This window comes from Calonectris borealis, chromosome 1 (genome assembly GCF_964195595.1).
Source record: "Calonectris borealis chromosome 1, bCalBor7.hap1.2, whole genome shotgun sequence".
NCBI lineage: Eukaryota > Metazoa > Chordata > Aves > Procellariiformes > Procellariidae > Calonectris > Calonectris borealis.
In genome coordinates this window covers 122,412,492-122,440,378 of record NC_134312.1, presented here as the reverse complement: position 1 = coordinate 122,440,378, position 27,887 = coordinate 122,412,492, and the positions used below count along the sequence as shown (strand labels likewise).

Here is a 27,887-nt window from a genome sequence, read left to right as displayed (position 1 = left end):
GCTCATGTTCAGCCGGCTGTCAACCAGTACCCCCAGGTCCTTTTCCTCCGGGCAGCTTTCCAGCCACTCTTCCCCAAGCCTGTAGCGTTGCCTGGGGTTGTTGTGGCCAAAGTGCAGGACCCGGCACTTGGCCTTGTTGAATCTCATACAGTTGGCCTCGGCCCATTGATCCAGCCTGTCCAGGTCCCTCTGCAGAGCCTTCCTGCCCTCCAGCAGATCAACACTCCCGCCCAGCTTGGTGTCGTCTGCAAACTTACTGAGGGAGCACTCGATCCCCTCGTCCAGATCATTGATGAAGATATTGAACAGGACCGGCCCCAAAACTGAGCCCTGGGGAACACCGCTCGTGACCGGCCGCCAACTGGATTTAACTCCGTTCACCACAACTCTCTGGGCTCGGCCGTCCAGCCAGTTTTTTACCCAGCGAAGAGTGCACCTGTCTAGGCCGTGAGCCGCCAATTATCTTGCAGACTGTTGCGCAGACAGACATTTTCTGCCTTCTTGGAAACGCCAGCCAGGGTGGATCACTGAAATGCCAATCCAGGTCCAACCTGCATGCACGGATCCCATGAAGAACGATGAGAGGCACCGAATCTTACGATCCCTTGGAGTGCGTTCGGGGCAGGCACCACAAGTTTTGCTGTACAGCACTCCCCTGGAGCGACTAAGATCCTACACGGCGTGCAGGTGGCGTAAGGTACTGCAGTAAGTCTTATCTTGGCCACGTGGCTAAACTACAAATGAGGATTTCCACCTGACACCATGTATAATAAAAGCACATGCAACACTTAATTTACGGTTGTATGCTATCACTATGGACTTCAACACTGTCAAAACATACTACTATACAAAACATACTAGAAACTTAGACGTGTGAATTTTTTTTACACGTGTAACAAGAATGTCACTTTTACAGGATTTTGTTCTGAAGGAAATCTGGTTTCATTTTACCTGAGGGTTTATGTTTCAGTTTTACTAGTGCCACTGCTGTGGATACGTCACTTTTCTTTGTCTGAATAAAGTTTTTTGCATTTCTGAAAATTCTGTGCCTGTCAAGAAAACATGATTCATTTTTTTATTGAACCTGCGCAGTTGCTGGGCCTGTCAGTACCCGAGATGGAGCCACAGTACTCTGTGCGGGATTCCTGTATGTACATAACTCCATACGGCATGCTACTGCTAATGAACATGCAAACGTCTTTCAGAGGGCCCATCTCTTACCTACTTTGGCACCTGCACAATTATACCTTTCAAGTACACCTCTCACCACATTATCACTTCAATTACCAATTTTAATTGTCAAGGAATAACTGTGTGTGATCTACTTAGTTTCTCCTGAACAATCTTTGGGCTGCTGGTATCTACTCTATGGCCCAATTACGAAGGTCAGAAGCTCAAGGTGTATGAACAGGTGTATCCTATCACAACCCTACTCACTTCTGACATTTGTCTGAGTCTTCATCAGTTTTGGTTATTTATACAATAAAAATAAAATAAAATAAAATAAAATAAAATAAAATAAAATAAAATAAAATAAAATGAGAGAGCACGTGCACACATGCAAGAACAACTTCCTTTGTACTTTGAAGTGGCTCCCCAGATGCTACCCTCCCATCTCCCACCCCTCAAATTTACAGATTTACCCAAAATACAATGTCAACAAAAAATGATGGTTTATTGGACTGGACTGGACTAAATGATGTAATGCTTAGACACTGTATTTGTATTAACAATGCTGTTGCAGAGGTACATAAAACGATACATGGATTTTTTTTTCTGCCTGTAATTAAGTCTAAGCACAGGAAATAAATGACAAAAAGGGCATTTGATGCTTTCCAAGTCACATAGCTTTGACAGACCATAAAAGACCTTGCACACCCAATAATTTAAATATAATTTCAACTTTTTGCCTGCTGAATTCATTTTCTGCCTTTGAGTTCTCTTGATGCTATAAGAAGTAAGTATTAGAGCTTGGGAAGTACAAAGTTGATCAGATTTGTAACAAAAATGTGGAGACAACCATTAAAAAATACTGTCCTTTAAAAGGTATGCCACATTAACTTACTTTGACTCAGAGCATGATTGGCAGCTGCAGAGTTGGAATAACACTATGAAAAAACCTGTGAAGCAACATCAAACAGGTCAGATCAGTTTTTTTTTCTCTTTTCCTATCAATACATCTCTCATTACAATACCATGGTGTCTGTGCAGTGGATATCCCAGATGTCACATTTATTTCTCCTTTTTTTGTCTTCAACATTTATCGGAATTGTCACTATCCAAATATTTTGGGTAATGTATTCAATTTAACCCAACAATTAAACTGCATTGACAGTGCTTGTCTTTTGTTTGTAAAGTTGTCCTGAATGAAATTCCAGACACCACTGAAGACAATACACACGACATACGTATATTTACAAAACATTCCACCAGTTTCATGGCACAGATGGATTATGCATGAATCCCAACAAGCAATCACATCACTAAAATTTTTGATAAAAAAACGACTGCCATTTCTGCCATCTCCGTTTAGCACTGTGGGCAACAAAATATTTGGACAAGCAACAGGTTCAATGGATCCACAACCAATAGAAAAAGATCCAGACAGCCATTTAAATACACTTCCATAACAGGTTATACGTATTAAAAACCAAACCAAACAAAACCAAACCCCAATGCATCCTGATCCTGGATTTTTCTGCGCACACCAGATGCACCTACTGATTGTTTGCATCTATATCCTTGGAGGAATATGGCATCTTCAACCTAATGCATTAACAACATGCATATACAAATGCTTTTATGCATATTCCACAAGAGACTTCTCATCCACAAGACAAGATAAACAGTACAACATATTGAACAGTCTTTGTTAAATCCTACTTACCATCACCTTGTCAAAAAAATGCATTATGCTAATACACAATGAGATTTTTTAAAAAATAAATGAACAGTAATTGCTCAAACAGCAAGTATCAGATGTATTCTCCAGAGTTCTTTACTGATCAGTCAAATGAATACAAATTAAAACAAAACCAAATAAAATTCAGTCCTTCACTTTAAACGAGAAAAGACGAGTAAAATAACTTTCTGGTAGTACCACAAACCACGGACTGTCACAAACTTAGTAAGAACTGGCACGGATTAGAATTGAGAAACTGAGACCAATAATCTACAAGTACACAAGTATTGTGAAGAAATTCTAGATGAGCCATGAAAGAGCAGTTTTAATCCAGTTGCTTACGGGGAGCAATCTGGCAGAAGTCAGCATCAAAGCCTGATAAAAAGTAGTATTGAAGTATGCAAATAGATAAAAATTATTTTGCTGGCTGAAGTAGCCAAATGTTTACCAGTGATCATAAGACAAGGTAATGAAGCAGACCTACCATCTCTCTTACAGGATCACAGAAGTATCTGGTGGGAAGCTTCATGAATAGCTTTGCTTTGGCACCACATTGTGCTTTGAAGCTGAGCTCTAATGTAGAGATCTGCTGCAAAGCCTTTGCCTTATTCACATAAGCAGAACTTTCAAATAAAGATTTCAAATCTTCCAACCATATAAAAAACGTTTTTATTTTCATTTGCTCTCCCCTTCCTCACAGTTCCCCTCCAGAATACATTAATGGTCTCTCACGGAAATACACCTCATTCTTTACCAAAGAAGCAAAGAAAAAACAAAACACGCACAGCAGTAATAAAATATCCAAATAAAAACTTAACGCAAGGAAATGCTGCAGAAAGAATTCTTCTGGTTCTACATCAAAACCAAAACCAAGCTGTCTGGGCTGTAAAGTTTTACCCTGTATTGAGAGGCACCAAAGCTTTTAGAGAGATGTGTGTCCTAACCAAAGACGCACTACACCGATCTAGCTCACTTTAGGACAATCAGAGGTTCATTCGCTGAATGAGATCTGAGTTCTGGTAAAATGCGGTGACACCAGCTGCTAAAGTAGAAAACTAGGAGTCTTGTCAGACCTTCAGGAAGGACAGCAGTGCGGGTGGGGGGGAAGACCTGGAAATATCAAAGATTTCTCCTGTGCGAGAGCATTATTTCAGTTACAGTAAATAGAAGAAGCCAGCTTACAATATGACAAGCGTAAGCCAGCTTTGGCACTTGTGTTACTGAAAATAATGCGGTGACTGTTCCCAACTCAGCAGGCAACCAGCTGTGAAGGTTTATTTGCAACAGTGACCACTTGAGCAGCTAGGCATTTCTTATCCCAGGGAAAGCTTGCTTACTATCTGTAAAGCTACCCAAGTCCAGCTGTTATTACACAGAGGCATGAGGTAATCATTATTTCCCGAAGAAGAATTAACAGGATGCCAAGGGTGATGCACGAAAAATGATGGGGTAGAATTTTAAAATACATGAACAACTAGGAGGTTGTTCTACATTGTCTTTTTCCATTTTAAGCCCTGTCCAATGAAAGACAGTTTAAGAGCATGAAGTGCAAGTTTTCTTAAACTTGCTCAGAAAAAAATCACTGGAACAATCAAACCCTGAACATTGCCTAATTAAATGAACACGTCTGGGAATGACATGGGCAGAGACCATACTTTTTGTAGATCAAACCTGAGCAGAGATTGGATTTTGTTTCTTTTCTGTAAATAGACAAAACAAGTATTTCAAGATACAGCTGAAGTGGTGTCAAAATAGAGATAACCCAGGTCACAATCAGAATTTTGTATATACAATTCGTATTAACTTAAAAAAATAAAGACGTTTAAAATACCTCCAGAGAACATTCTAGGTTAGCAAAATGTCCTGTACAAAAGTAGGCCACATCTGTTGGTTTAAAAGAAGTCCATAGCAGTTGGTCTCTTCTTAGCTGATATAGTAAATGGTTTCTTCATTTGAGGCTCTCCTGCTGGGGTACCTGTGGGTGACTTCAGCACCCCATGACGGGGTTTCTGTTCAGGATTGAAAGCCACACGGGAGGGTCCTTCTGGGCTCACTAATATACTTTTGTCAGTCTTTTTAAATTCTGTTGAAAAACAAGCAAACAAATTAAAAGAAATACAACTCCTGGAATAATTGCGCCCGTCAATCAATTGTGGAATTGTCCAACCCTGGAAGTCTGCCTTAGATGCTTAAGTCCATCGCTAAGGATCAGAAGCCCAAGACGTCACAAAAAAATGGAGAGATGGCGGTGAAGCACATCTCTTAGCAGAGTCCCTCTGAGAATGGGGTCTGTTGCAATCCATAGAGAGGCTGTGAACCATTCCCCATGGTTTCACAGACCACCGGAGATTCTGGGCCTACTCCTCAGAAACAGCTGTTCCAGCTATCCTGAACAACACCACACTTGAGTTTAAAAGATGACAATGGGTAAGAAGTGGCTCTACTCTGACTGTTAAACAGCACTGTTCTAGAGACTCTTGGTTATCCTTTCTGCCAGCAGGTAGGCATTTTTTTTCTCTTTGTGCAGCTGTGTTATATTAACATAAAGACATATATCTAAACCCACTGTTCTCCATTTGAACTTGGGCTATAGCACACCTCAGAGAGTTAAAAAAAACCCTAAATAAATACATGGAATAAACTTTTATGCTACAGAGCAAGACATTTATTTATCAGGGAAAACACTGTCTGCTTACATGTGGGATCCAGAAGGGAACTGACATTTATCTACTCGTTACCGTCAATAAACCACCAGGCAGCCAAGATAAAACTGGAACTTTGCTATTATACAGCCTGAGCGCATCAGCATATCAGCATCTTTGTCCTGCGAAACAGCAGTGATCAATGAAGACTGAAGTGCGTGTGTTTCCCTAAGAGGCGCCCGGTAGAACACACGCCTCAGGAAGGAGAGTTTGTCACTCTGCTGCACTGTTTTCTATCTGTAAGGCTCATCTGCAAGTCAGTACTGCAGCACCCTGGAATCGCGCAAGTCTAGCTGTTGGGCCGAGTGTCCTAAACTTTACCGTCTCTTCTGGACAGGAACTTGAGGATTGTTTATAAACTATACACAAATATTGAGGCAAAAAAGGATCAGAATCATCCTGTTCTAGAGAGGTGAAGAGCATAGGTGCGTATAAGTGCATACAGCTTCCCCCTTCCTCGGCTACAACAGAGACTGTGGAGACACACAGATGTATTAGACTCACCAGCAGTCATGTTTTTATTCAAGCCAAACGTGACTTTTTTGGAGCTGGACGACTGCAGCTTGTTCAGCTATAAAGCAAAATAAAGACATGAAATGAAATAAGATTTCTGAGGCAATGCTACGAGTTCTTTTACCTGCATCCTATCAAAACTGATGCAAAGCAGCCTACTTCCTTCATTTGAGTTAGAACTCTCCCAAACCTCTAGCTAAGGCAGCACTCTTCTTCTAGCCAAAAGCAAACATATTCCATTTGCACAGAAATCACATACTCTCCCTAACACCATTACGTAATTCAACAACAAACAAGAAGATATTTGTGTATTAAATACACTGGCCTCACTGTACTCAGGCCTCAAAGTGCAAAGAAGGCTTGAAAAGATACTATACGTTAAAAAGGTTTAGAAAAGAGGGCAGTCTTTTGAAGCCCTGCACTGTTGCCGGCCTCCATAAATGGGAAGAAGTGGAGGCTCAAAGTCCCTTAGCAAGACTGAAAGTCAGTTTATGCTTCTGCTTTCTTGTGAAATGAGTTGGTTCAGAATGGTGTCCTTTCAACAAGAAGGTATTTTTGAAAGCAGGGGGGAAGGAAGAAGAGATTTTAAAGATGCCTACAAGTCATTTTCTGAAACTCTGGAGCCACGTGTGACCCTGTCTACAAGGAAGTGCAACAGCATTTTCAGTTTTATCTGCCCGGTGTTAGGAGACTGACGCAGAGTGGAAAAGACAGCATGAGCGAGGTCACGCCCTTTGCTTGGGCAGGTAGCTTGGTAAGAGACCTGTGCTCAGATGCAGCTGCCATCTGTGAGACCACGTTACCTGCATGGATGCCCTGGTGGAAGTGATGGCGCTTCTGGCTTTCCTGAAGAATACTGGCTTTGGTAAAGTTGATTTTTCAAATTTTACAAAATCACTTCCTGGTTTTGCTTTCTTTTTCTTTAATGGTGATAGAGCAGCGCTGCTTTCCTATAAAGGAGGGAAAGGAAAAAATGCTCTCAGTACAGAAGTACTGTAGTTAGCTATACCTAGTACAGTGAGCAGTGCTCAGAGCTTACCACATGCAGCTTCTGCAAATATTGCCACAGCTGAGAGAGAGCTAGTTGGTACTTATATAAGCTAATCATCATGGTTAACTCTCAGGAGTTAATTTTGCATTTGGCATGACTGAAAACAGAAGTTTAAGGCCGGCTCTGCACAGAAATAGGAAGGTCATTGCAAAGCAAAGAAGGAAGAAGACGTCAGAGTGCAAACAAAGATGTTTTCTTTATGTGCGTGAGGCTGCCTTACATTCGACCCAGCTCTTCTGCACACAAGCGCTGATGTTTTTTTCTTCTTGCCTTTAAGCAAAATCTCTTCTGTGGTACCTCTGGATGAATAAGATATGCAACTAATGAACAAACTCAGCTTTCGGCCAAGATGGAGACTTCGGAGGAAAAAAGTGGAACATGAAGTCCGTGTACACTCTCTGAAATCCAGCTAGTGTGTATTGCTACGAGTTCGCTGCCTCAAGTTCATACTGAGTATTGCCATTTAAATCCTTCTCTCCTGCACAAGGGAATTCTTAGGACCTGTACTGGCAGTGACACTAATGAAATGCACCACTCCAGAGCTTTCCAACCTGTCGTCTATGGGCGCCAGATATCTGTGGACTACTGTGAGGGGAAGTTCAGCTATGCTTCACATCAACCTACAGATGTGAAGTTACTAAAGCGGTTCACAGCTGTGCTGCGGAAAATGTCCAGGGATATGGCCTCTTTCAATCTGAAAATAACTTCTGCTTTATTTAAAGTGAAAAAGCATAAGTCTTTTAGCTTTCTGAATTATGGAGACAACTGTGACATAATCATAGAATCATAGAATCATTTAGATTGGAAAGGACCTTTAAGATCATCGAGTCCAACTGTTAACCTAGCACTGCCAAGTACACCACTAAATCATGTCCCTAAGCACCACATCTACACGTCTTTTAAACACCTCCAGGGACGGTGAGTCAATCACTTCCCTGGGCAGCCTGTTCCAATGCTTGATAACCCTTTCGGTGAAGAATTTTTCCTAATATCCAATCTAAACCTCCCATCTAAACCTCCCCTGGTGCAACTTGAGGCCGTTTTCCTCTCAACCTATCATTTGTTCCTTGGGAGAAGAGACCAACACCCACCTCGCTACAACCTCCTTCCAGGTAGTTGTAGAGAGCAGTAAGGCCTCAGCCTCCTCTTCTCCAGACTAAACACCCCCAGTTCCCTCAGCTGCTCCTCATAAGACTTGTGCTCCAGGCCCTTCACCAGCTTCGTTGCCCTCCTCTGGACACGCTCCAGCACCTCCATGTCCTTCTTGTAGTGAGGGGCCCAGAACTGAACACAGTATTCGAGGTGCGGCCTCACCAGTGCCGAGTACAGGGGCACGATCACCTCCCTGCTCCTGCTGGCCACACTATTTCTGATACAGGCCAGGATGCCGTTGGCCTTCTTGGCCACCGGGGCACACTGCCGGCTCATGTTCAGCCGGCTGTCAACCAGCACCCCCAGGTCCTTTTCCTCCGGGCAGCTTTCCAGCCACTCTTCCCCAAGCCTGTAGCGTTGCATGGGGTTGTTGTGGCCGAAGTGCAGGACCCGGCACTTGGCCTTGTTGAACCTCACACAGTTGGCCTCGGCCCATCGATCCAGCCTGTCCAGGTCCCTCTGCAGAGCCTTCCTGCCCTCCAGCAGATCAACACTCCCGCCCAACTTGGTGTCATCTGCAAACTTACTGAGGGAGCACTCGATCCCCTCGTCTTTTTTTTCCCCTTCTCCCCCTCCTCCTCCCTCTCAGCATTTGAAGCTAATTCGTTGGGGGTGTGTGTTGTCTTTGAAATCAAGAATCAAAACATGCCCCTCATGATTTCTGGGCACAAGACTGGTATTACATAAGTAAAACCAGGAAATAAAACAACACGTTATTTCTCAAGCAATGAAAACAAAATCAGCAAAGCCTAATTTCCTCCACATTTGTGCATTTTAGCTTTACCCTGCTCGCTTCATTCTTACACCAATACTCTCATTCTCCTCCTGACTCAATTCCCAACTTTCTCTCCCCGTCTCCATCCTCCTGCTCCCACCGCACACACACGTATATGCAGAGCTACCTGGACTGGGCAAGAAACAGCAAATGCTGTAGTTTCTTTGGAATTACATATGGGAAGAGTGGCCCGCTAGCCTGTGCACTGACTGGCCAGCTAGCCAACAGACAAATGCTGGGGTCATGCTGCTCTCCTTCCCTCAGAGGCTACACTCATTTGTGCCAACAGCTAATTTCCATGAAGCTTGCAGGAACTTCATCTTGAATCTACCGCAGGTCTTTGAACCTGTTGGTCAGCTGCAGCAAAGTTTTACAAACGGAGACGGGGGTGGCATAATCATATTTTCTTAGAAACTAAGCTTTTATAGAGAAAGAAAGAGGACGTATGCAACACGGAATATTTAGCCACAGGAGACAAAGCCAATGGTTCCCTCTGGCGAAGCCCTGCAGTGAGAAAAATGTAGTTTGCATACTGGGGAGAGAGAAATGTTTTGGTTCTTTCCTCTCAGTACTTTCTCATAAAAAAGTAGAAAATGTCAGAACTATTTTAATACTATTTCAGCAATGTTTCAAAATGCTTTTTTTCTCCCTTGAATGACTGAGTGGTTATATCAAGTTAATAAATGAGCCTGCGCTACTTAACTAATCATACAGTTTTAAACTTAAGTCAAACAGAGGTGAGTTGATAGGCTAGTAACATGCACTTTTTCATCAGAGGAAGATGGAGTTGTTTTGTATACTGAATCTCATTTATGCTTTATGAATTTTCTTTCCATCAAAGTGAGAATGTCAGCAAGACTTTCAACAAAATAATTGAACCCCTAAAAGTTTCAGAATGAATATATACACAGAAAATGAGCAGTTAAAAGAAATTCAGTGGCAGCAGAAGAAAAAAACCCTGCACTGTCTCTCTTAGCCAGGCTACCAAAAATATATGGTGCAAAATGCCTCTTGACTTTCAAACTGCTGACTAAAATCAACCCTATTCTACTTGTGGCCAGGAAGAAAATGGGGGTGGGAGGTAGAGAAGGGAAAAACTAGCTTCTTCCCAAACTGCAAGACATAAATTTTTGAAGACAACTACTATCATACCTTCCTGGCAAAAAAACAGCATTGTCTTTTTAAGAAACTGGACCATTCATAAATGTGATCATACAGCCATTGATGTCATTGAAGGTCACAGTGTGACCTTCCCCAAGTACTTCCCCAATAAAGCACTAACAATTTGTTTAAGATGGAAAAGTGAGCTAGCAAAAGAAGCCACTATTCGAATTGCTGAGGGCAGTTTCACAAGGAGCTTATACTAATCTAAGTGTGTGCTGCTGCTGAGAAAGGGTTGTTCCACCTTCCCATTCTCATCCTTTTGCCAAAACATGCCCTTTGTGAACATGCTGTAAGCTCAACCAGAGACCCAATGCAAAAGAATAATTAACCAGGGACCAAAAAAAGGAAGGAAAAAAGACAACCCCATACCCTAACAACCCAAGCTTCAGCTAGATGAGTTCTTTCAGCTGAGTAGCTGGCACAGGCTTTAGTGTCATTGCACAGGAGGGCGTAAGACCACGGCAGTGGGTGTGGATTTCTGAGGAATTGAGTTATTTTTGGTGACAATGCATGATGACATCAGCATGCAGCCTGCCCGTGAAGCCCCACACTCAGAAAGCTAAAGCCAAATTTCAAAATGAGCCTGGCAGTTCATGAAGAAGGCAGAGAAAAAAATGAAGTCTACGTACCCCCTTCCTGCTTTTCTTGCACGCAGTCTCCAGAACTCCATTGGCTTCGACAGAGTTTAACACCTCTTTTACTTTTCTCTTCTTTTTCAAGGTTGCTGCTTTCTGACTGGAGACCTTCATCCCTTCCAAACCAACAAGCTTTGTCTTCAATTTGACCTTTCTGGAGGGTGCAGATTCAGAGTCTGCATCTCCTGACAGAGTCCCCAGCAAGCCCTCCTTGTTGGATTTCACGTCAGCCTGCTGCAAAAGGGTATTCCCATTCACCAACACACCCCCTGCTTTCTGTTTCTTTTTCACAACCTTAGGAGTTAACGGTGTGACAAATGGGCTGACATCCTCTGCCCCACTGGCATTAGCTGGTCCATTCTGACACGCTGGCTTTACAGGAACATTTTGCACTTTTCGATTCATTTTCTTCAACTGACTCTTTTTACTCTGTTCTGCGTCCATCGGATGGTTCTGTGCAGAGATACTGTGATTTTCTCTGGTGTCAGCTGCTACATTTGTGGTCTCATTTGCCTCATTTACTAGCAATTTCTTTTTCTTCCTTTCCTTGTTATTTTTTGGCACCTTTCCCTGGCTAAAAACATTAGATCCAGATGTTTCAGCTATTCCTTCCTCACGATTTCCATCAGCTGTTCCAGAATCAGCACTTGGGCTGTCCCTCTTCTTCCTTTTTTTCCTCTTCTTCTGGGGAACTGATGCCTCCTTCGCACTTGACGTGTCCTGTTCATCCTCTAAATCAACCCCCAAAAGAACGCCATATAACACAGATGTGAAACACAAAGCTACTTACAACAACTGAACTCTATTCTATGGGGGGTTTTTTGTTTGTTTCTTTCTTTCTTTCCCTCTTTTCTTTTAAGATAGGCATACCATTTTTCTGCTATCAGCCAGCACAACAGTTTTACTATTACAGCTGGTCAGGACATTGCATTCCTCTGACGCCTGGCCTAATTAATATTTTGCTGATCTTGCCTTGTCACAGCTAACATCTAAGCCATTCCCTGTAGTAACCCTATTTTGTATAGTAATATTGCCAGAAAAAGTTGTTATTACCCACCTGTTAAGCCCATCAGAAGGGCAACTCAGGGGTTCAGTAGTTTGGTGAGATATTTTTGGGTATGATTTGGCTTGTGCCATGTCAATATAAGCCGTGATGCTAGAGATACTTGCATGTGGTTCTCAGTAACTCTTCACCTTTCCAGAAACATCCCCAAATTCCTATATTCTAACAGTCATCCTGTTTTAAGAAGACTGACATGTTTCCGTTTTCCTACAGTAAATGGAACTGCTCAATGGAGCAATGCAAACAACTGCTTCCAGTTCCGCTTTTAATTGAAATTTTCGAGGTGACGCTTGCCTCAAAATTGGTAACAAAATTCCCACCACTTTCAAAGAGACCTTAATTTCACATTTAACCTTCATCACAACATGATACAAATCAGCACATCCTGAACAACAGGTCTGCCTTCTTCAGAGCTGCTTGTATCTGATACTTTGCCAAATTACACAAGAGACTGCAGATTGTCTCTCTTCCAAAGGTTGATCTTGCCTTACCTGTTACTTTTTCCAACTTGTTTTTCTCCCAAGGCTTGACAGCTTTTTTCTTTCGCCTTCCCCTGCTGAATTCATCATCATCTTCATCTGTAGAAACATCTTCGGGAAAATCTTGGGGGAAGATTCCTGTTGAGGAGGAAGGATAAGGTATCTGAAAACTCACAGTATTTTCTATTGAACAGTTTCTATGTTTCTAGTTCTATTTCTCTGAACAGTTATGCTGTTCATATACAGCATAACTCCCACAGAAAGAAAATCAACTCCTTGTTCCCTACTCAACCCGGAAGAAAATCATACAAGTGATTCCTATTTGTTTAAGTAAAAATAATCATCTTTCATTTAAGGACAAAGTACAGGGTTGCTCAAATTGTGAAGGGGATTTGGCCATCTCACCAAAAACGTGTGATGTGTCTTAATGAGATTTAAAAAAACCCTACAAAACCCCCCAAAACAGTATCCTTGAAATACACATTAAAAAAAGAAAAGAAAAAAAGATTTGCAATACACATTGTATGGGAACATCATATATCCTTTAACAGAAAGAAACTGTGTGCTGTCTCTGTGTGCTGCTCAGTCCTTACCTTCTGCTAAGTCCTGGAACCTGGAGGTGGGGTGGAAGGGAGAGAAAGAAAAACAAACCAGTATTACTGGTTTAGTACCAATAATAACACTAGTAGCATAGTGTCACTGTACTTCTTATGGTTTTGTCAAAATAGGAACAACATATTTTACGCAGGAAGTTACAAAGAGCTCATTCCAGAAGAGATCTGCCTCAGAAATCCAAAAACTCAAACCAAATCACTGAAAGTATTGAGAAAAGAGCAATTTAATACTTCTCCCATTATCTGTAATTTGCATCACACACAATCTGATGTCACATCCTGCAGTACAAATCCACCCACTGTAGATACACCTCAGCGAGCTGCAGTTGTCCAGTACCAATAAGGAACAGCAGCACAGGCTTCAGGCACCTTATGCATGTTATCCAGGGCTGTGAGACAAGCCTGCTCTCGTGACGTTGTCACCAGGACAAGCAAGGGTGGGGAGAAAGGTGCATGCAAGGTGCATTTCAACAGAACTCACTTTTTGACCAGCTTGTACAGACGCTTTCTGTTAAGGGAAGGTGTATTTTTCTTGCTCGCCACCTCAAAGAGTTTGTCAGCAACAGCCTTATAATCAAACTGTTGGAGGAAAGTATGATACAGCTTTTCTCAGTTAGCTTATTCATGCAAGATAACCCAATGCGACTCATGTTATCAACACTTCAAGTAGCATACACATCTTTTAAACAGCCACTTCCTTCAAACCCAAAGTATTTTTTTCTCTGTTGAAATTTACACCCCCTTCACACACGTATACTGACTTTTACAGATGATTGCTTCATTAACAGAACAGTTGAACTCATTATCACTTTCTCAAACATTCCTAACCTTAATTCTTACTCAAGAGAGAAGCCAACCAACTTCAAAATTCCCACAAATATTTAGCTAAATATTAGATTTAAAGTGTGTCATGTCCTAATTCTTGCTTAAAAGCCACAGACACATGAAGCATATCTACCTGCATGTATCTTTGATTGGTGGATCTGTCAAAAACACTACACTGCACTGGAAGAGGGTCTAAAAAAACCCAAATTGCAACATGTTACCCTTTCTCCTATGTATTCCATCATCCATTACTTTTGTTCTTATAGTCAATGAAACTCATGCTGATTGCTTCACCACCCACAGTGACTTGGCTTTTGCCATACATTTTTGAACTCCTGAAACAGGAAGGGAGGAGCAGAAAAAAAGACGGTATGGGAGAAAGGAAAGAAGAATTCAGAATTTAGATATGAATTTATTTTCTTATAAACTACTCACAGAGTACACATTACATAAATACCACCTTACATTCAAGCAGAAGGAGATTAAAATTTTGTAATGTGTTTATCCGATTAACACCCTTTACTTCTGTACCTCTTGACAGGGATAGGAAAAAAGAAAACAGCGGGGGAGTATCAATAACAGAGCAAGCAAGCCACAAACCTGAAGAACAGTCCCGATACCATCATCAGCATTTTCATAAACAGCCTCTGTTTTTTCAGAGCTCTGTGCTGATTTTCTTGACAAACACCTGTCTGCTATTATAAAAAAAAGACTGAATATTAATGTTTAGTTTGTAAAAACCAAGATAGCACACATTACTTTGATAGATGGAAGATCAGGTGCATTTTTCTTCATGTGATCTTGTGAGTCTGGACCGATTTAATTACTTTATGTCACCATTATGCAATACACAACTGTGGCATTATCCGAGCGCCTTTTAAAAAATTGCCTCTGTACCACAGTATGTCTGGATTGAAAGCCTTCCTGCTCAGCTTTTTTAAATTTTTTTTTTTAATTTAAAACTCCCACAGAATGCCAAAACCTCATCTTCTTCAAAAATGTTATGGACATACAAGAGCCAAAAGCCAGACTGGGTTATCATCTAGCATTGTTGCAGAAAGCTGATATTGCCTGGTTTTATAGAGACCACTGATTTTTGCAGTCACTTTATTTAAGCACTTGTGAAGGGAAGAGCGGAAAACACAATTACACTTACAACACCTTGAACACGTGTTTGACTGGATCAGAGCAGAAATGTATTTCTAAGAAACAGATTTTAAAACCTAGCAAGTGTTACCAAGGCTATTTAGAACTTCCTTCTCACCTTTGGTTTTAAGCACCTCTTCATTTTCCTGTTTGTCTTCTTCAGACACTTCCTCCTCATTGTTGCTACCCAGTTCTTTCATTAGGTCCTCGATGGCGTAGGGGGACTGATCCACAATGATCTCAAAGATACCAGTGGCTACGGCATGCAGCACGCATCGACTGTGTTACAGGAGAGCAGGGATGAGAGTTGAAAGGCAGAAGCATACACACCCTCCCCTCTCACATTAAAAAAATGGAAATTTGAGGGATACAGGGAAAATGGGTAAGAAGGAAGAAAGTGGAAGAGCATCTAGCTCTCCAGATGAGGAAAGTGAACCTGTTACTTCCTAAAGAGCAGTCCTTTAATCCAAATAGGGGCCTGCCAATGTTTCCCTCTTAAATTTCACTGTGTTTATATGCTGCTCTATATTACACTGTAACAACAAAGAATCTAACCAGCTCAGCTGTTCTATGCATGTTTAAAAAAAAAGAAAAACAGACAAAACCAACCAACAGAGGTTGATATACTTCTTATAAATCCATGAAAATTATCTATAGCTTTGATAAACACACGTTATCTTCAAATGACTCTGCACATCATTAGTAAAATATCCTTCTTTCTCTACATTCTGAAATTATATTACGACTTTTCTTCAATCCATTTATTACATGTGAAATGGTATATGCAGAATTTCTTAATTCTTAAGAAAATATTTATCCTTTCATTAAACTTACTCCTTTGATTTGGCAGCAATTTTGCAGAAAGGTTCAATGAACTTGAGATTCTGGTCTGCTGTGAGCTGTATGATTAGAAGAAAAAAAATAATTAGTACAGTAAATATTGTATGTGTACACTCAAATTCCTTGAATATTTGGTGTAGGAGGATGTTCTTTAAGAAGTTAAGTCAAAGTCTTTCAGCATAGTGTCTAATCCCAACTGACAGGAGTATCCAGTGACTTTTTGTTACCACTGCTACCACTAACTTCCAGATATTCCCTGGAATCATTATAAAAATGTTGACTGCTTTGCAGACTTTAATCTACTTAGTACAGAAATATAACACAGCTTCTTATTTTACATATGGAAACATGAAACAGAGAAAACATAAATAATTTTGTGCTCTTTCACAAAGAAGGTCTGTAGCAGACATGAGTAAGATCTGGGTTTCTCTTAACCGGACCACTTGGACCAAACAGTGTCAATAGCACTAAAGATAAAAATCCTTCCCTAAATTCAATTTATGAGCATCAGCTGTGATTTCAAATAGTCTAGGGGACTAATTCCCCATGCTTCCTGTGAGTGGCTTGGCCATGGAATGAGGGTTTAGTGACTGTAGAGCTGCAGAAATTATTTGGGCTCCAAGTGCAGGCACTTCTCTTGTGCAGACATCTTCTCTCTCACACTCCACAATCCAGAACCACAAAAGCTGCAGGCAGGATTGCTTTCAGTACTGACTGCAAAGAATACAAATGGAAAATCGCTAACAGCTTCATCCATTCCAAGGAGATGTATCAGATGCCAGAAACAAGAGGAAGTAAATGAGCAGAAGCCTGGAATGAAGTGTGGGGCAGCAGGTACCTCACTCCAGTGGAGTAACAGGAGATAGACTCTGGAAGAAGTTCAGCAGCGACAGCTGCAGTAACAGGCTTTCAGTTGCTGCAAAACTCTGTAGCACTATAACATCAACCAAAATTTAGGGCAACTGAAACAGCAAAACACAGCAGAGCAAGACAGATGTCATCAGCAGAATGAACAGCTGGATGTAGAGGGTAAATTGCTTAATGCACAGGCAACAACGTTTGAAGCCAACAATAAGCAAATAATAGACAACTTTGAAAGCTCACTTTCTTCCTCTGTTTGGGTGTATTATACAATCAGCCAAGAGCAGGCTTTATGTCAGTTTTTACAAAAGCAAAGATTGGCAAACATGTTCACACAAGGGAAAAGATGTTAAGTCCTTTCTGTTGAAAGAAACAAATGAGAATGGTTTAACTTTTCTATTGCTATTTCCAACCTCAATTTGGAGCAGTATACCAGTACTCAGGAACTTGAGAGAAACTACTATATTCTCACTGTCTATAGTAAGACATGAACAAAAGTAAAAGCATAAATTGTAATAAGTCACTCTTCCTGCTTATTCAATGTTGCTATGTTACATTTAAAACTGTTAAGCAACATACATAATCTAACAATTCTACTACTTCTAAAATGCTGCATGCCACAGTTAACATTAATCAGGAAGAAAATTACAATGTATTTTCTAACCTCTTTTGCACCAACTTTAGCCAATTCATTCAGATAGATATCAATGAAATGTAACTTTATCCCAATGGGAGCGTTGCTGTCTGGGTCCATAACTTCTTTCATTAGTAGCTGCAGGAATACTTCAATTAGACTGAAAAAAAAAGAAGAGAAAAAAAAGAACAAGATATTCATATTCAATTGCTCATGTTCTATTTGCTTTGAAAACAAACTCTAGTAATTCACGGTTTTACCAGTTCTTTAGGATGGGTGTCCAACATTCATAAGAAATAAATCCAGTGACCAATTTTCGCATCTTAAAGCAAACTTTTAAAAAAATTCATTGATAATCAGAACTCCTTACAGTCTAGATGATTTTGTAGCATCCACTCAACACAGTTTGCTACAGTGAAAATCACTGTTTTAAAATTCACACCTTAATTTGGACTGAAGTTTATTACGCCGTATTATTGATGGGTGGGAGGAGGGATTCTGCCATTTGAGCAGGGCATTCTGAAGACACAGCTGTCGCATTCATCCATCCTTGATGGGCAACACCTCATACGCTTCCATTTTATGAGACGATTTTCATTTTGGTGCACACTCAAGGATTAAATTTAATACTGATCCTTCTCAAACTCATTTCAACGGTGCAGACTTGGTCTTCGTTAAAGCATGTATCCACTGTCCCGTAGAGCAAAACAATTACACTGAAGAACAGATCGAGGACTAAGCTAGGCATAAAAAAATCACCATCCCAATAGCTCAAGCCAGAAGTGACTGAGCTGTGTACAAGTAGGACTGTGGCTCTGTTCAGTTACTGACTTCTGGAGTACTAACAGATACTGCTGGAGTGACATGGCTCAGAGACACGTGTTGCCATTGCTGCATCTAAGCAGCACTTGGGACATTTTTCTTCTTTTTTTTCTGAGGCCTATCCTTGCTGTCTTTCAGGAAAGTGAAGCTTTGTATATTCCACACTTTCTCCCCAGCGTTCTGTGGGACCTCCTGCAATTTTGCCCAGAACAAACGTTTCCAGTTCCAAAGAGAATTTTAAAGCATTTCAAAACCATAAAGATTATTTCAATTTTACTTCAATACTCCTCTCTTCAAAAGCATTTTCAAAGAAAAGAGAAATGGAAGACATGCTAGGCAGGTTCTAGGCTCCACCTAGGAGGGAAAGGCAGCTTTTGAGCTCCCTCACTCTGCAAAGAAAGGAATCATGATCTTCTCTTCCCACACTGCCTCCTCTGGTGGTGAAGGGCCTCCAGGCCATCGTTCCAGTGAAGCTGCAAAAAGGGAGGCCAAAGCCCTAAGAAACCTTGTCAGAGATCAGTTTGGGTGACCATGTCTCTGCCACTGGAACGCATGTGGGGAAGAAGGGCTTCGGCTTTATCAAACCTCCTGCCACACTCTGTTCCTGTCAAGGAGAATTTTCATCTCTTCAACCTGTGGGCATTTACCCAATGCAGAATTAAGGTAGAACAGAGGGGATGGGGTGTACTTCAGCTCTGCATTCCTTTCCACTTGCACAAAAACATGCCTACATGCATTCCACATTTAGAAGGCAAGAGAGCGAAAGGATAACCTTAACACTAGGTTATCAAGCACTTTTAATTAAAAGAGTTAAAGCTCTTCATCAGTTTAAACACAGAGCGAGCTTAGAAGTGGCACAAGAGCTCTATACAGAGCAAGATAACTGCAATTACTTGCCATTTGGTAGAATATGGAAGAAATGCAAACAAAACCACTGATGTATACAACAAACAGGAAGCCAATCTACAGTTAAGTAGTTCTGTCTTATCAAAAGATAAGTCACCATGATTAAACACAGTAAAATAAAAATTTAAAAAAAAAAAATTAAAAAAAAGTTACAGCCAATCAGAAAAACAACACAACCAACAAAAAATTCATTTTCTGGGATGCAGGTTCCTTGTCTAATCTCTCCACATAAATTGATATTCCATTGATAGCTCTCCTGACTATCAGTCAGATCAGTCAAATCAGTCAGTTCTAGCAAACTCCATTATAAATTTGGAGTCCTCAGATTTCATGACTGCTTGGAATACCACACAACAAGCTCCTACGTTTAGGTTTTGCATAGGCATACTACATTAATTACTTTCTCAAATCTCTTTCTGTGAAACATGCACTAAATGGCTTAGGTGAACATGAGAGTTATCGATTGCAGTGTGTATTTAACTTAATGAAGCGTAACACCTAACTTTGTTTCTAAACTACATATCGTAAGTGATCTGGAATACAAATAAGCCTTAGTGTTGAGACTTCGTGACAGTGCCATCTATGGAGAAAAAGGATCTATTAAATGAAAATATATTTGATAAAAGTAAATTGGGCAACTTCTTTATGATGCAACTACATTCAGAAATCTGCTTACCTTTCATCCCATTCATTTCTTTTCAGCACTTCAAAGGATTGCCTCAAAATCATACGCATTAGCTGTAAAGTACAAAATTTGTTATACATGTTGCTCATGAAAACAGATAAAGGAGTTACTGTGTCTGTAAGATGAATAGACTTCTTAGTAAAGTTCTTCATAGCACAAGGTGGAAAGCTTCCTCATATGAACTTTTTGACAGACTTGTCTATCATGTCAAGCAACAGAAGGATGCTGTGAAGCTCAAAAGACATTAAACTATTTTCATATCCTAAGCCCAGAAAAATTCATGACCATTTCTACTATATAGCTTTCTCTTGCTCCATCACCCCGATTTCTTCATAAAGTGCTGCCAAATCTAAAAAACCCCACAGCTTAAACTGGAGAAAACAATAGGGGACAAATGATAACAATAATAATTTAATTTACTTGAAACTTGCACTAAGAGACAGCCATATGTAAAATAGCTACATTAAACTGGCTCAAAACACTTCACCTACTAAAATACCTGGTGTCTGCTAACATTGAGAAACAAAAAACAGCAGTGAATGTGCCTGCTTCTTTCAAAGAAGATGATTAATGTGATTTTGTTCTTTACAAAGGTAGGTCTTTTAATATTCTTCTCTCATTTTACTCTCACTCTCTCTGATTTTACTATTTGTTTTAATACAGTGTTTTCTATAAAAAGAATTCTGAAAGCTGAATGCACTGCAGTGGATACTTTAGTGGTAGAAAATTGGGGTTCTAGTGACAACTACTTTACACAGAGTCATAAAAAAGTCTTTAAACAGTCCGATCTAAATAACTGATGTTGATGCAGTGTGCTCTGAGACAGTATTTATATTTCGCATAAAAATCAGTGAGAAACGTCACTATGTTATAAAGGAAGGCAAACAAGAAAGCACTCGCAGCATGACAGAAACCGTAATGGCTTTTAGATTTACATTGGTGAGTGAAAGCCTTTAAAATAAGTATCTCTTGCAATGCATCAAGAAGATAGTCACTTGACTTCTCTTACAATATACATAAATGCATGTGCGGACAAAGCTGCCTTCCAGCACCACCACATTTTTTCTTGCAGAAAAGATCTACAAGAGAGTTAGTATTACCATATAGTACTTATCAAGACGCAGATTGTCTATCCCATTCCATTCACGGTTCATAGTTTGCCAAAATGTCTGAATGAACAGGTGTCCTGTGAGAGAGTAAGAAAAAATATCTGCATGTCTGGCACAACAGTTTATTTTGCTAACCTAAAGGAATCTCAAAAAATCACTTAAACATGAGAAAGGGATGCATTTCCCTACGGATTTGCCTAGAGACAGGGATAGAGCTATAGGAAGACACGCTTGAGATGGCTACAAGGACAAGTCAGTTAAACTTCAGAACAACACAAGAAAAGGCACACAGCACTTCTAAAGACAAGTGTAATTACAGGGACAGCTTTATATCTATTTTGTGTTATAAACACATAAGTTAGAGCAAAATATCCATCCTGCACTCATTTCTACCCATGCAAGTTCTGGCGTTGACTGAGCACTCTGTTTCAAGTGCATTTTTAATACTAGGTGCTTAACAGCACATGAAACAAAGTTGGTATTGAGTAGGAAATACACAGAACAAGTAAGTCTATGCAGAATGGCAAAGTAAGGGGACAAGTTTGCTTTGCTAACCACCGTGCAAAGTCTCACCTTTATGACACTGGAGATACAACTCTTCCCCTGCAACAACCAGAAACAAACCGCATCTCATGCTTCCCTTAATGCAATCACACAGAGCAGTTGGACAAAAAGCAAAGAAAAAAACCAAAGCAGCACCCCTATCTGGCTGTCTCTATTATGGCACTGTTATAGTGCCCTCAAAATTGCCAAAGGTGAAAGTACCCTACACAGCGTTAGACAATGAAATAGTACTTACGAGCCTCTGTATTCTGAATCGCATGGATAAGCTGTGACATATTGTCTGCAAGTTCCTCCTAAAAGTAAATAAATATAGTTAGTACAGCACATTTCAGAGCTTGGTTTCCTCACTAAACATGCAACCAGAAAACAGTAAAAGTAGGATTATCATGAAACATCCCTCAAAGTTAAGAATATTCTCTTAACAGCTGCTTTAGTACTACAGTTATCCTTCCAGTGGCATTAGATGAGTTGCAAGAGAAGATTCAAGGGTATCAAGCCCTGTTCGTTTCAGCAGATCTCTGCACAAATCATCTTTTGACAGTAGACAAAATTAAATTAGGAAGAGAAAAATCCCATGTATTTGAGTTAACAAATTATGTAAAACTTTAGGGGTACTGTTTTCATATAGCTTAATTGTAGGTAGAGCTCTCTGAGCTATGTATGAGATAAACCTTGTTCATGCAAACAGACAAGTGATTTGAAAACTGATTAAGTGAGGTTACTAAGATCTGGTACTCCAAAACTGGTATCTTTTGAAAGTAGGGAGACAAACTGGCAGTAGTTGACCATGGTAAGTGGTAGAGACAAAGTTGGTAGTAGAGGAAGTGCCACCAAACTAACAAAAGAGAAGTGTGAAACTTTCAAACTACGCTAACTAAAGGTTGCACGTACGTGGTAGTTGCAGTTAAGGGCAACCTGCTGTTACTGCTTTAGTTCCACCAAATCGATGCACTTCGTAACAGTATATATATTTCAGTTCTGGTTTTAGAAGGTAACCAGCTACACCTGCCATTCAGAGGGTGACTCCAAACATGATACCGTTTAGGCTTCTGTTCATGTGGTGAGGATCACTGAGTTATAGTCACCTCTCCTGCATATGCCACATATGAACAGCAGGGGAAGAAAAGAAAAAGGTCAGCAAAACTCAGGTCATTTTCACTATTCCAAATTAGTATGTCCCCATAGTGTATTTTAGAAGAGACTCACTCAAGCAAATATAAAACCAGTTACTATACCTGTAGCAGAGGTTTATCCTGCATCCACATACAATAGAACAGGCCCTTCCATATTTTTAGCAGTTCTTCTTGGCTGAAGCCACCTACGGTACAGTAGAAGTCTGAATGAAAACCAAAAAATCCCACATTTCCATAAAAATGTTTTCATGCAGTTCCCTCTGTTCCCCGCTTTCCTCTTTGTTTTTGTTATATTCTCTCGGGCAAACATTGGTTCCTACTGTAAGCATACTAATTGGAAGGCAACTTGGAGTAATTCAGTGATTCCATGACAGTAAGCTTCTATCTTGTACCAAAGTAACAAAGATTTCAAAGAAATCACACGAGATGAGATGAATACTAAGATAATTCTGATAAATCTCTCTGGCATACTTTTAGGACCAAGTTTGAGAGATATTTTTAATGAGTGCATCATACCTAATTTTGCAACAGAGGTGATGTGCAAATCCTCAAACATAACTGACAAGGCTTTTTCGTTTTGTTTTTTTTTAAATAAAGTCTCATTTTCCAATAGTTTTGTTCCTTACTAGGGGCTTGTTTTGATAGAATAAGCTTCCAGCAATCAAAACATTTACTTCTATATTAAAATGCATAATCAAAAAGCCTGTGCAACTATAATAAAAATATTTTCATTGCAGTTAGTCTTGAGGTACGATATCATCTGAATTTTAACAGCAAAGAACATTTACACTGTCACATTCTAGTCAAAATCACATATTACAGGAGGGAAGTACTACACGGAAAATAAAATTTTACTATCAGTTGTTCAAGAATGTTTAAAAAACTGGGTTATTCATGACTTCAAATACATTTCTGGGAAGTAAAATTATAATGGCATAACAATAATGCTAAATTATTATTAATAAATTATACAATATATAATATATTATATAATTCATTAATAATTTCATAATTTAATTATAATTAAAGAATCATTATTAATTATAATTAGTATAATTAATTATAATTTATAATTTATTTATTGATAAATTTATATACTAAGTTATTAATGCATAATAAATGATGCTAAATATGCGTAATAATGGTAGCTATAATAACCTACTACAGCTATTTTCAAATTATGGCCTATTAAGTACTCTCAAGTAATTTCAAGAAAAATCACATTAAAAAGGTAATCATCATCAGTAAACTCAAATTTGCTCCAAAAAGATCACTGCCACTTTTGAAAAATTTTCAGGAGTCTGCCAATCAAAAAACCTGAGACCCAGTGCCAGGTCTAAATTGAGCACCTCCTCCTGGGACCAAATGATTTGAAAGCAGTTATCACTACTGCATCATTCTCCACTCAGACAAAAAAACTCTAAACATGTTAAGTTAAATCGTCTACAGTCATGCTTGGTTAAAAAGAAAGGAAGTGGAGCTAAGCAAAGGAAATACGCAAAATGCTACGCAGGAAACTATGTCTAGTAATATTAAGCATTAATTATGAATTTAACTTAGATTTGTCAGTAACATTAAGATTAAATATGAAACAATTTGATTCACTGATTTAATATTCATTGAAATATTAAAATTAATAACATTTCTTAACAGAATTATACGCTATGTACATAGCAGTAAGAAGCAGGCTTAACCTCACATGCAGCACTAACTCTACAGAGGCATCAGACATAGGCTTATGTCCAGGGGATGTCAGCTGCTAGCTATAAAGATGGCTGAGGAGTTCTTCCCTGTCTAGGGAACACAGACTTCCATGGAGTTGCTTTTCACACACTGAAAGCTTTTGTAAGTGTCCTAGGCAGTCCTTTGTCCATTTGAGAAAGGACCCTGACCAAAAGGTTTTAGAGCAAGTCTCTTATCCTAGTCACTCAAAAAGTAGTTTCAAGATTGGGCTTTCCATTTTTCAACTTTATGTGCTCTGCCATCTACAGCTGGCAAATAAAAATAATTCAAGCAAAGTTACTTAAAAACCCGAATCTATAGTATTAGCAACCACAGTGCACAAAACTGAAGGCCTTTACCTTAAAGCTACCTTGAGAAAGGGTTTGGTTTTAGTACCTGGATTGTAACTCTGTCCCCATGTACAGTGTGGGAGCTTGGATTAGTAATGTCACAACCACTCATTGAAGACATGCTACTTTAATGCAAGCCTTGTTAGCATTTCTGTTTGGGAGTTATGCTGTTTTGACATTGCTATCACTAAAATTGTTGCAATTTTTCCTATTCTAGATAATCTTCAAGGACCAGATCCACATGGGCTCATTTCAGTGGAAATGACATAGATCCTTTATAGATCTGGGCTCAAATAAGTGCAGCTCTGTCAGACGGAAAAGCACCCAGCAATCTTTCCTCGTTCACTAAAAGTTACTTTTATTTACTCTTCTTTCACCAAATCATTTACTGATTATCTCCATAAAGATACCCTCCTATTATCAGCCCAGTACAGCATGTTCTTCTCTTTCAAGGTAAGGATTTTAAGAAGAATGAGTTAATACAAAAAAAAAAAAAGGACCACTTCCAAGGAATAATGTGCTCATCCAAGTTCATCTGCACACATGGCAAAGCTTCAGTAGTTCTGTGCCTTCTGTAGAGTTTAACCTCTGGTTGAAAATTAAAAGCTCTAGCTCTTTGGAGAAGTTTCCCCAGCATGACCTGTAATTCAGCCTTAGCACAGACCACACTGAGCAGTCCTGCCTACCTATGGAACATTTGACTGAGGTGAACGTCAGGAGAACTCCACCATCTCTTTCAAAAGTTAGCATGTTCTCAACTGTTCAAGTTAGGATATCTAGCTGGGTTATCTAACACGCGAGCCTCATCTCTCTCAGAACGCTGGATGGATATAAGACTGCTAATTAATAAATAACTTTAAAAAAATCTCTCTCCTGAACATAACACTTTCTCTCCAAGTCCAAAGAAGTTAACTTTTGTTTTAATATCACTAGCTGGAATAGTACGTCACAGTAAGTAAATCTAAGAGCTTTGGAAATCAGTCACCCTTGTTTCCTACTCATTTGCATTTCATGGTGGGCTGACCTTAACATGCAAAAAGTTCACATCCCAACTGACAATTTCCCTGTGGTGGTTTCCTAATATCTTAAGGTATTAGCGTAACCTGCAACCTTTTCCCTCGGTTAGGGCACTCCTGTCCATCTGGCAGGCTACTTCTACAAATTTAAAGGAAACTGCACTTTGCAATGAGATGCACTGAGCACTACTGAACACAGAGACGCCATGTCCAGCTTAGGAAGTCTCCAGAGCTAAAAATAGCTAGAGGCTCAGAAATACTTGGGAGGAATACAATGTACACTCGCACACTCTTACTAGTCCCTAGGCATCCACTAGATCTACGGTAACTGTCAGACTGGGATAATGGGCTAATTGACCCTCTGGCCTGACCCGTAAGGCTGTTCTTATGTGCTCTTCCCTCTGTCAAATATGGCTAATGGGTCAAATACTATTTGTAAAGGGAAGAGGGTAAAGCGAAGAAACAACATCTATTCCCCAGTGTCTTTTCAAGGAATTAATTCAGGTTCAACCAGCATTCCTGTTCCAGTTTAGCTCTTGGGATGCCAGGTCTAGGCTGGCTTCTTCAAAGCCAAAGGAGCGTGTATGCATAAAGCTCAGTACCATTTTCCCAAACATGGCAGGAAGGTTTACTAGGTCAGACACAGTGCTCTGCAAATGCTCCTGACAGCTTCCCTCCCGTGTCGTATCCAGTTTGTAACATAGCGTGCTGGAAAAAGCAGTCCAGAAACATCACAGAATTTCTTGGGCACCTCTGCACCGTGCTCCTTATCACTCCAACAGGCAGGTTTACTGAACTGGATCCATGCATTCACACAATGCTATGACCGACCTCGTAAGCCTCCTACAATCTGTGTCCATGAGGAGAGGGTGCACGGGAGGCACCTTTGGTTGCAGGCAGCTTCAGACTGGCAAAGCTAGACACAAGCCGTCTCCAGGGACACCACTGAAGTGCCCATGCACTGGACTCTTGGTTCTAAGGCGGCAGGACACAGCTCCAAGTAGGATAATAAACCTTGTTGGAAAAAATGCTTTTGATACCATGAATCTAAAGGTATCAATCAAAAGGTGGAGGTAACAGGTAACTCGGATAATCTGCACGGGTAACAGAGAATTGCCAGCCATTACACAAGTGCTGAAACACTCCTGAGCTTTCCTCAATTCCCCCCAACGCTCCTGATGTCAGTCAGGGAAACAGGCAGCCACCACCTCACCAGGCAGCATAGCAGAAAATACCGGGGTGGGTTCAGCCTGGGTCAGCGCAGTGCCTCTAGGTCCCGCTCCTAGGAACGAGGGTGTGAGCTACGCCGCTCCAATCCCGGCAACGTTACTGCCGCCAGCAAGACACCCCCCCGCCCCGGGCCAAGCAGGTCCTCCCCGAGCCCTCCAGCCCCCCCGGGCCGGCGCCGCGCCCCAGCCCGCCCGCTGCAACCGCGGGGAAACTTTACGGGCGAGGATCCGAAAGGCCCTCCGCTCCCGTAAGAGCTGCCGGCAGCGCGCTGGGCGCTTGCGGGGTCACCGAGGCAAATACTTCCTGTGATGAAATACAGGCGTAAAAGTAAAAAATTAAAAACAACCAAAAAAAAAAATGAAAAGGGAAAAAAAAACACCAAAAAAAACCCCAAGGACGCCACAGGTGGCGGCCCCGCGGTGGCGGACGCGGCGGGGGCACAGGAGGCGGGTCCCGGCTCTCCGCCACACGTGCTTCCCCACCCCCTGCCAGCCTGCCGGCGCCGCCGCTTCACCCGCGCCGCACCCAGCCACCGGCCCCATGCCGGCCCCCGCCGCCACAGCCCCGCCAGCCCCTCCGCCCCCGGGCAGCGCCGGGCCGGGCCGGGCCATGCCGGGCCGCCCCACCGTGCCGAGCCCTACCGGCCGGGCGCTGGGTCCGGACGCTGATGTAACCCCGCAGCTTCTTCACGGCGCGGTCCCGGATGCGCTTCTCGTTGGCGGCCAGCCGCTGCGCGAACTGGATCTCGGGCGGCTGCACGGCGGCGGGAGCCATGGCCTGTCCCCGTCCCGTCCCGTCCCGTCCGGGCCCGTCCCGTCTTCGCCGCGCCGCGCCGCGCCGCGCCGAGCCGAGCCGGGCTCCGCTTGATGGCGTCACCGACGCCCCCGTCGCCCGCCTTTGGTGTCATCACAGGGCGAGCGCCGCGGCGGTGGTGGGAGCGGGGGGAGCGTCTCGGTCCGCCCCCGGGGAGGTGCCCGGTGGCTCCGGGCGGGGG

At 41.3% G+C, this 27,887-nt stretch overlaps 1 protein-coding gene and 1 long non-coding RNA gene across 9 annotated transcripts in view; one reads left to right on the top strand and one right to left on the bottom strand.

The window, feature by feature from the left end:
* Positions 1–3,714, top strand: part of LOC142092920 (uncharacterized) — a 5,004-nt gene extending 1,290 nt beyond the window's left edge. Inside the window, exon 2 of the long non-coding RNA XR_012677239.1 lies at positions 453–3,714. This is a non-coding gene — a long non-coding RNA (uncharacterized LOC142092920). The remainder of the gene's footprint in view (positions 1–452) is intronic.
* On the bottom strand, positions 1,657–27,887 carry RRP1B (ribosomal RNA processing 1B). Of its 8 annotated transcripts, none has more exons than XM_075173530.1 (16): positions 27,535–27,886; positions 22,678–22,778; positions 21,678–21,735; positions 20,870–20,955; positions 19,761–19,822; positions 17,387–17,516; positions 15,856–15,920; positions 15,140–15,300; positions 14,476–14,567; positions 13,532–13,629; positions 13,030–13,049; positions 12,449–12,574; positions 10,889–11,625; positions 6,921–7,067; positions 6,109–6,175; positions 1,657–4,985 (listed from the first exon to the last, which is right to left on the bottom strand). In XM_075173530.1, the coding sequence occupies exons 1-16, from the start codon at positions 27,665–27,667 to the stop codon at positions 4,795–4,797; spliced, it is 2,274 nt and encodes a 757-aa protein (XP_075029631.1). In that variant the 5' UTR covers positions 27,668–27,886; the 3' UTR covers positions 1,657–4,794. The 8 variants fall into 8 exon arrangements, with proteins under 8 accessions (XP_075029631.1, XP_075029623.1, XP_075029617.1 ...); XM_075173522.1 differs by having other exon boundaries at positions 14,476–14,570; positions 22,678–22,760; positions 27,520–27,884; XM_075173516.1 differs by having other exon boundaries at positions 14,476–14,570; positions 27,535–27,884.

Excerpts from the sequence above, each read along its gene's own strand:
- RRP1B (XM_075173516.1), bottom strand. The coding sequence starts at position 27,667 with ATGGCTCCCGCCGCCGTGCAGCCGCCCGAGATCCAGTTCGCGCAGCGG. Across the intron at positions 20,956-21,677 it reads GATTCAGAATACAGAGGCTC|GACACCTGTTCATTCAGACA; the intron begins GTAAGTACTATT and ends ACTCTCTCACAG. Across the intron at positions 13,630-14,475 it reads GTATCGGGACTGTTCTTCAG|TTTGATTATAAGGCTGTTGC; the intron begins GTTTGTGGCTTG and ends TTCCTCCAACAG.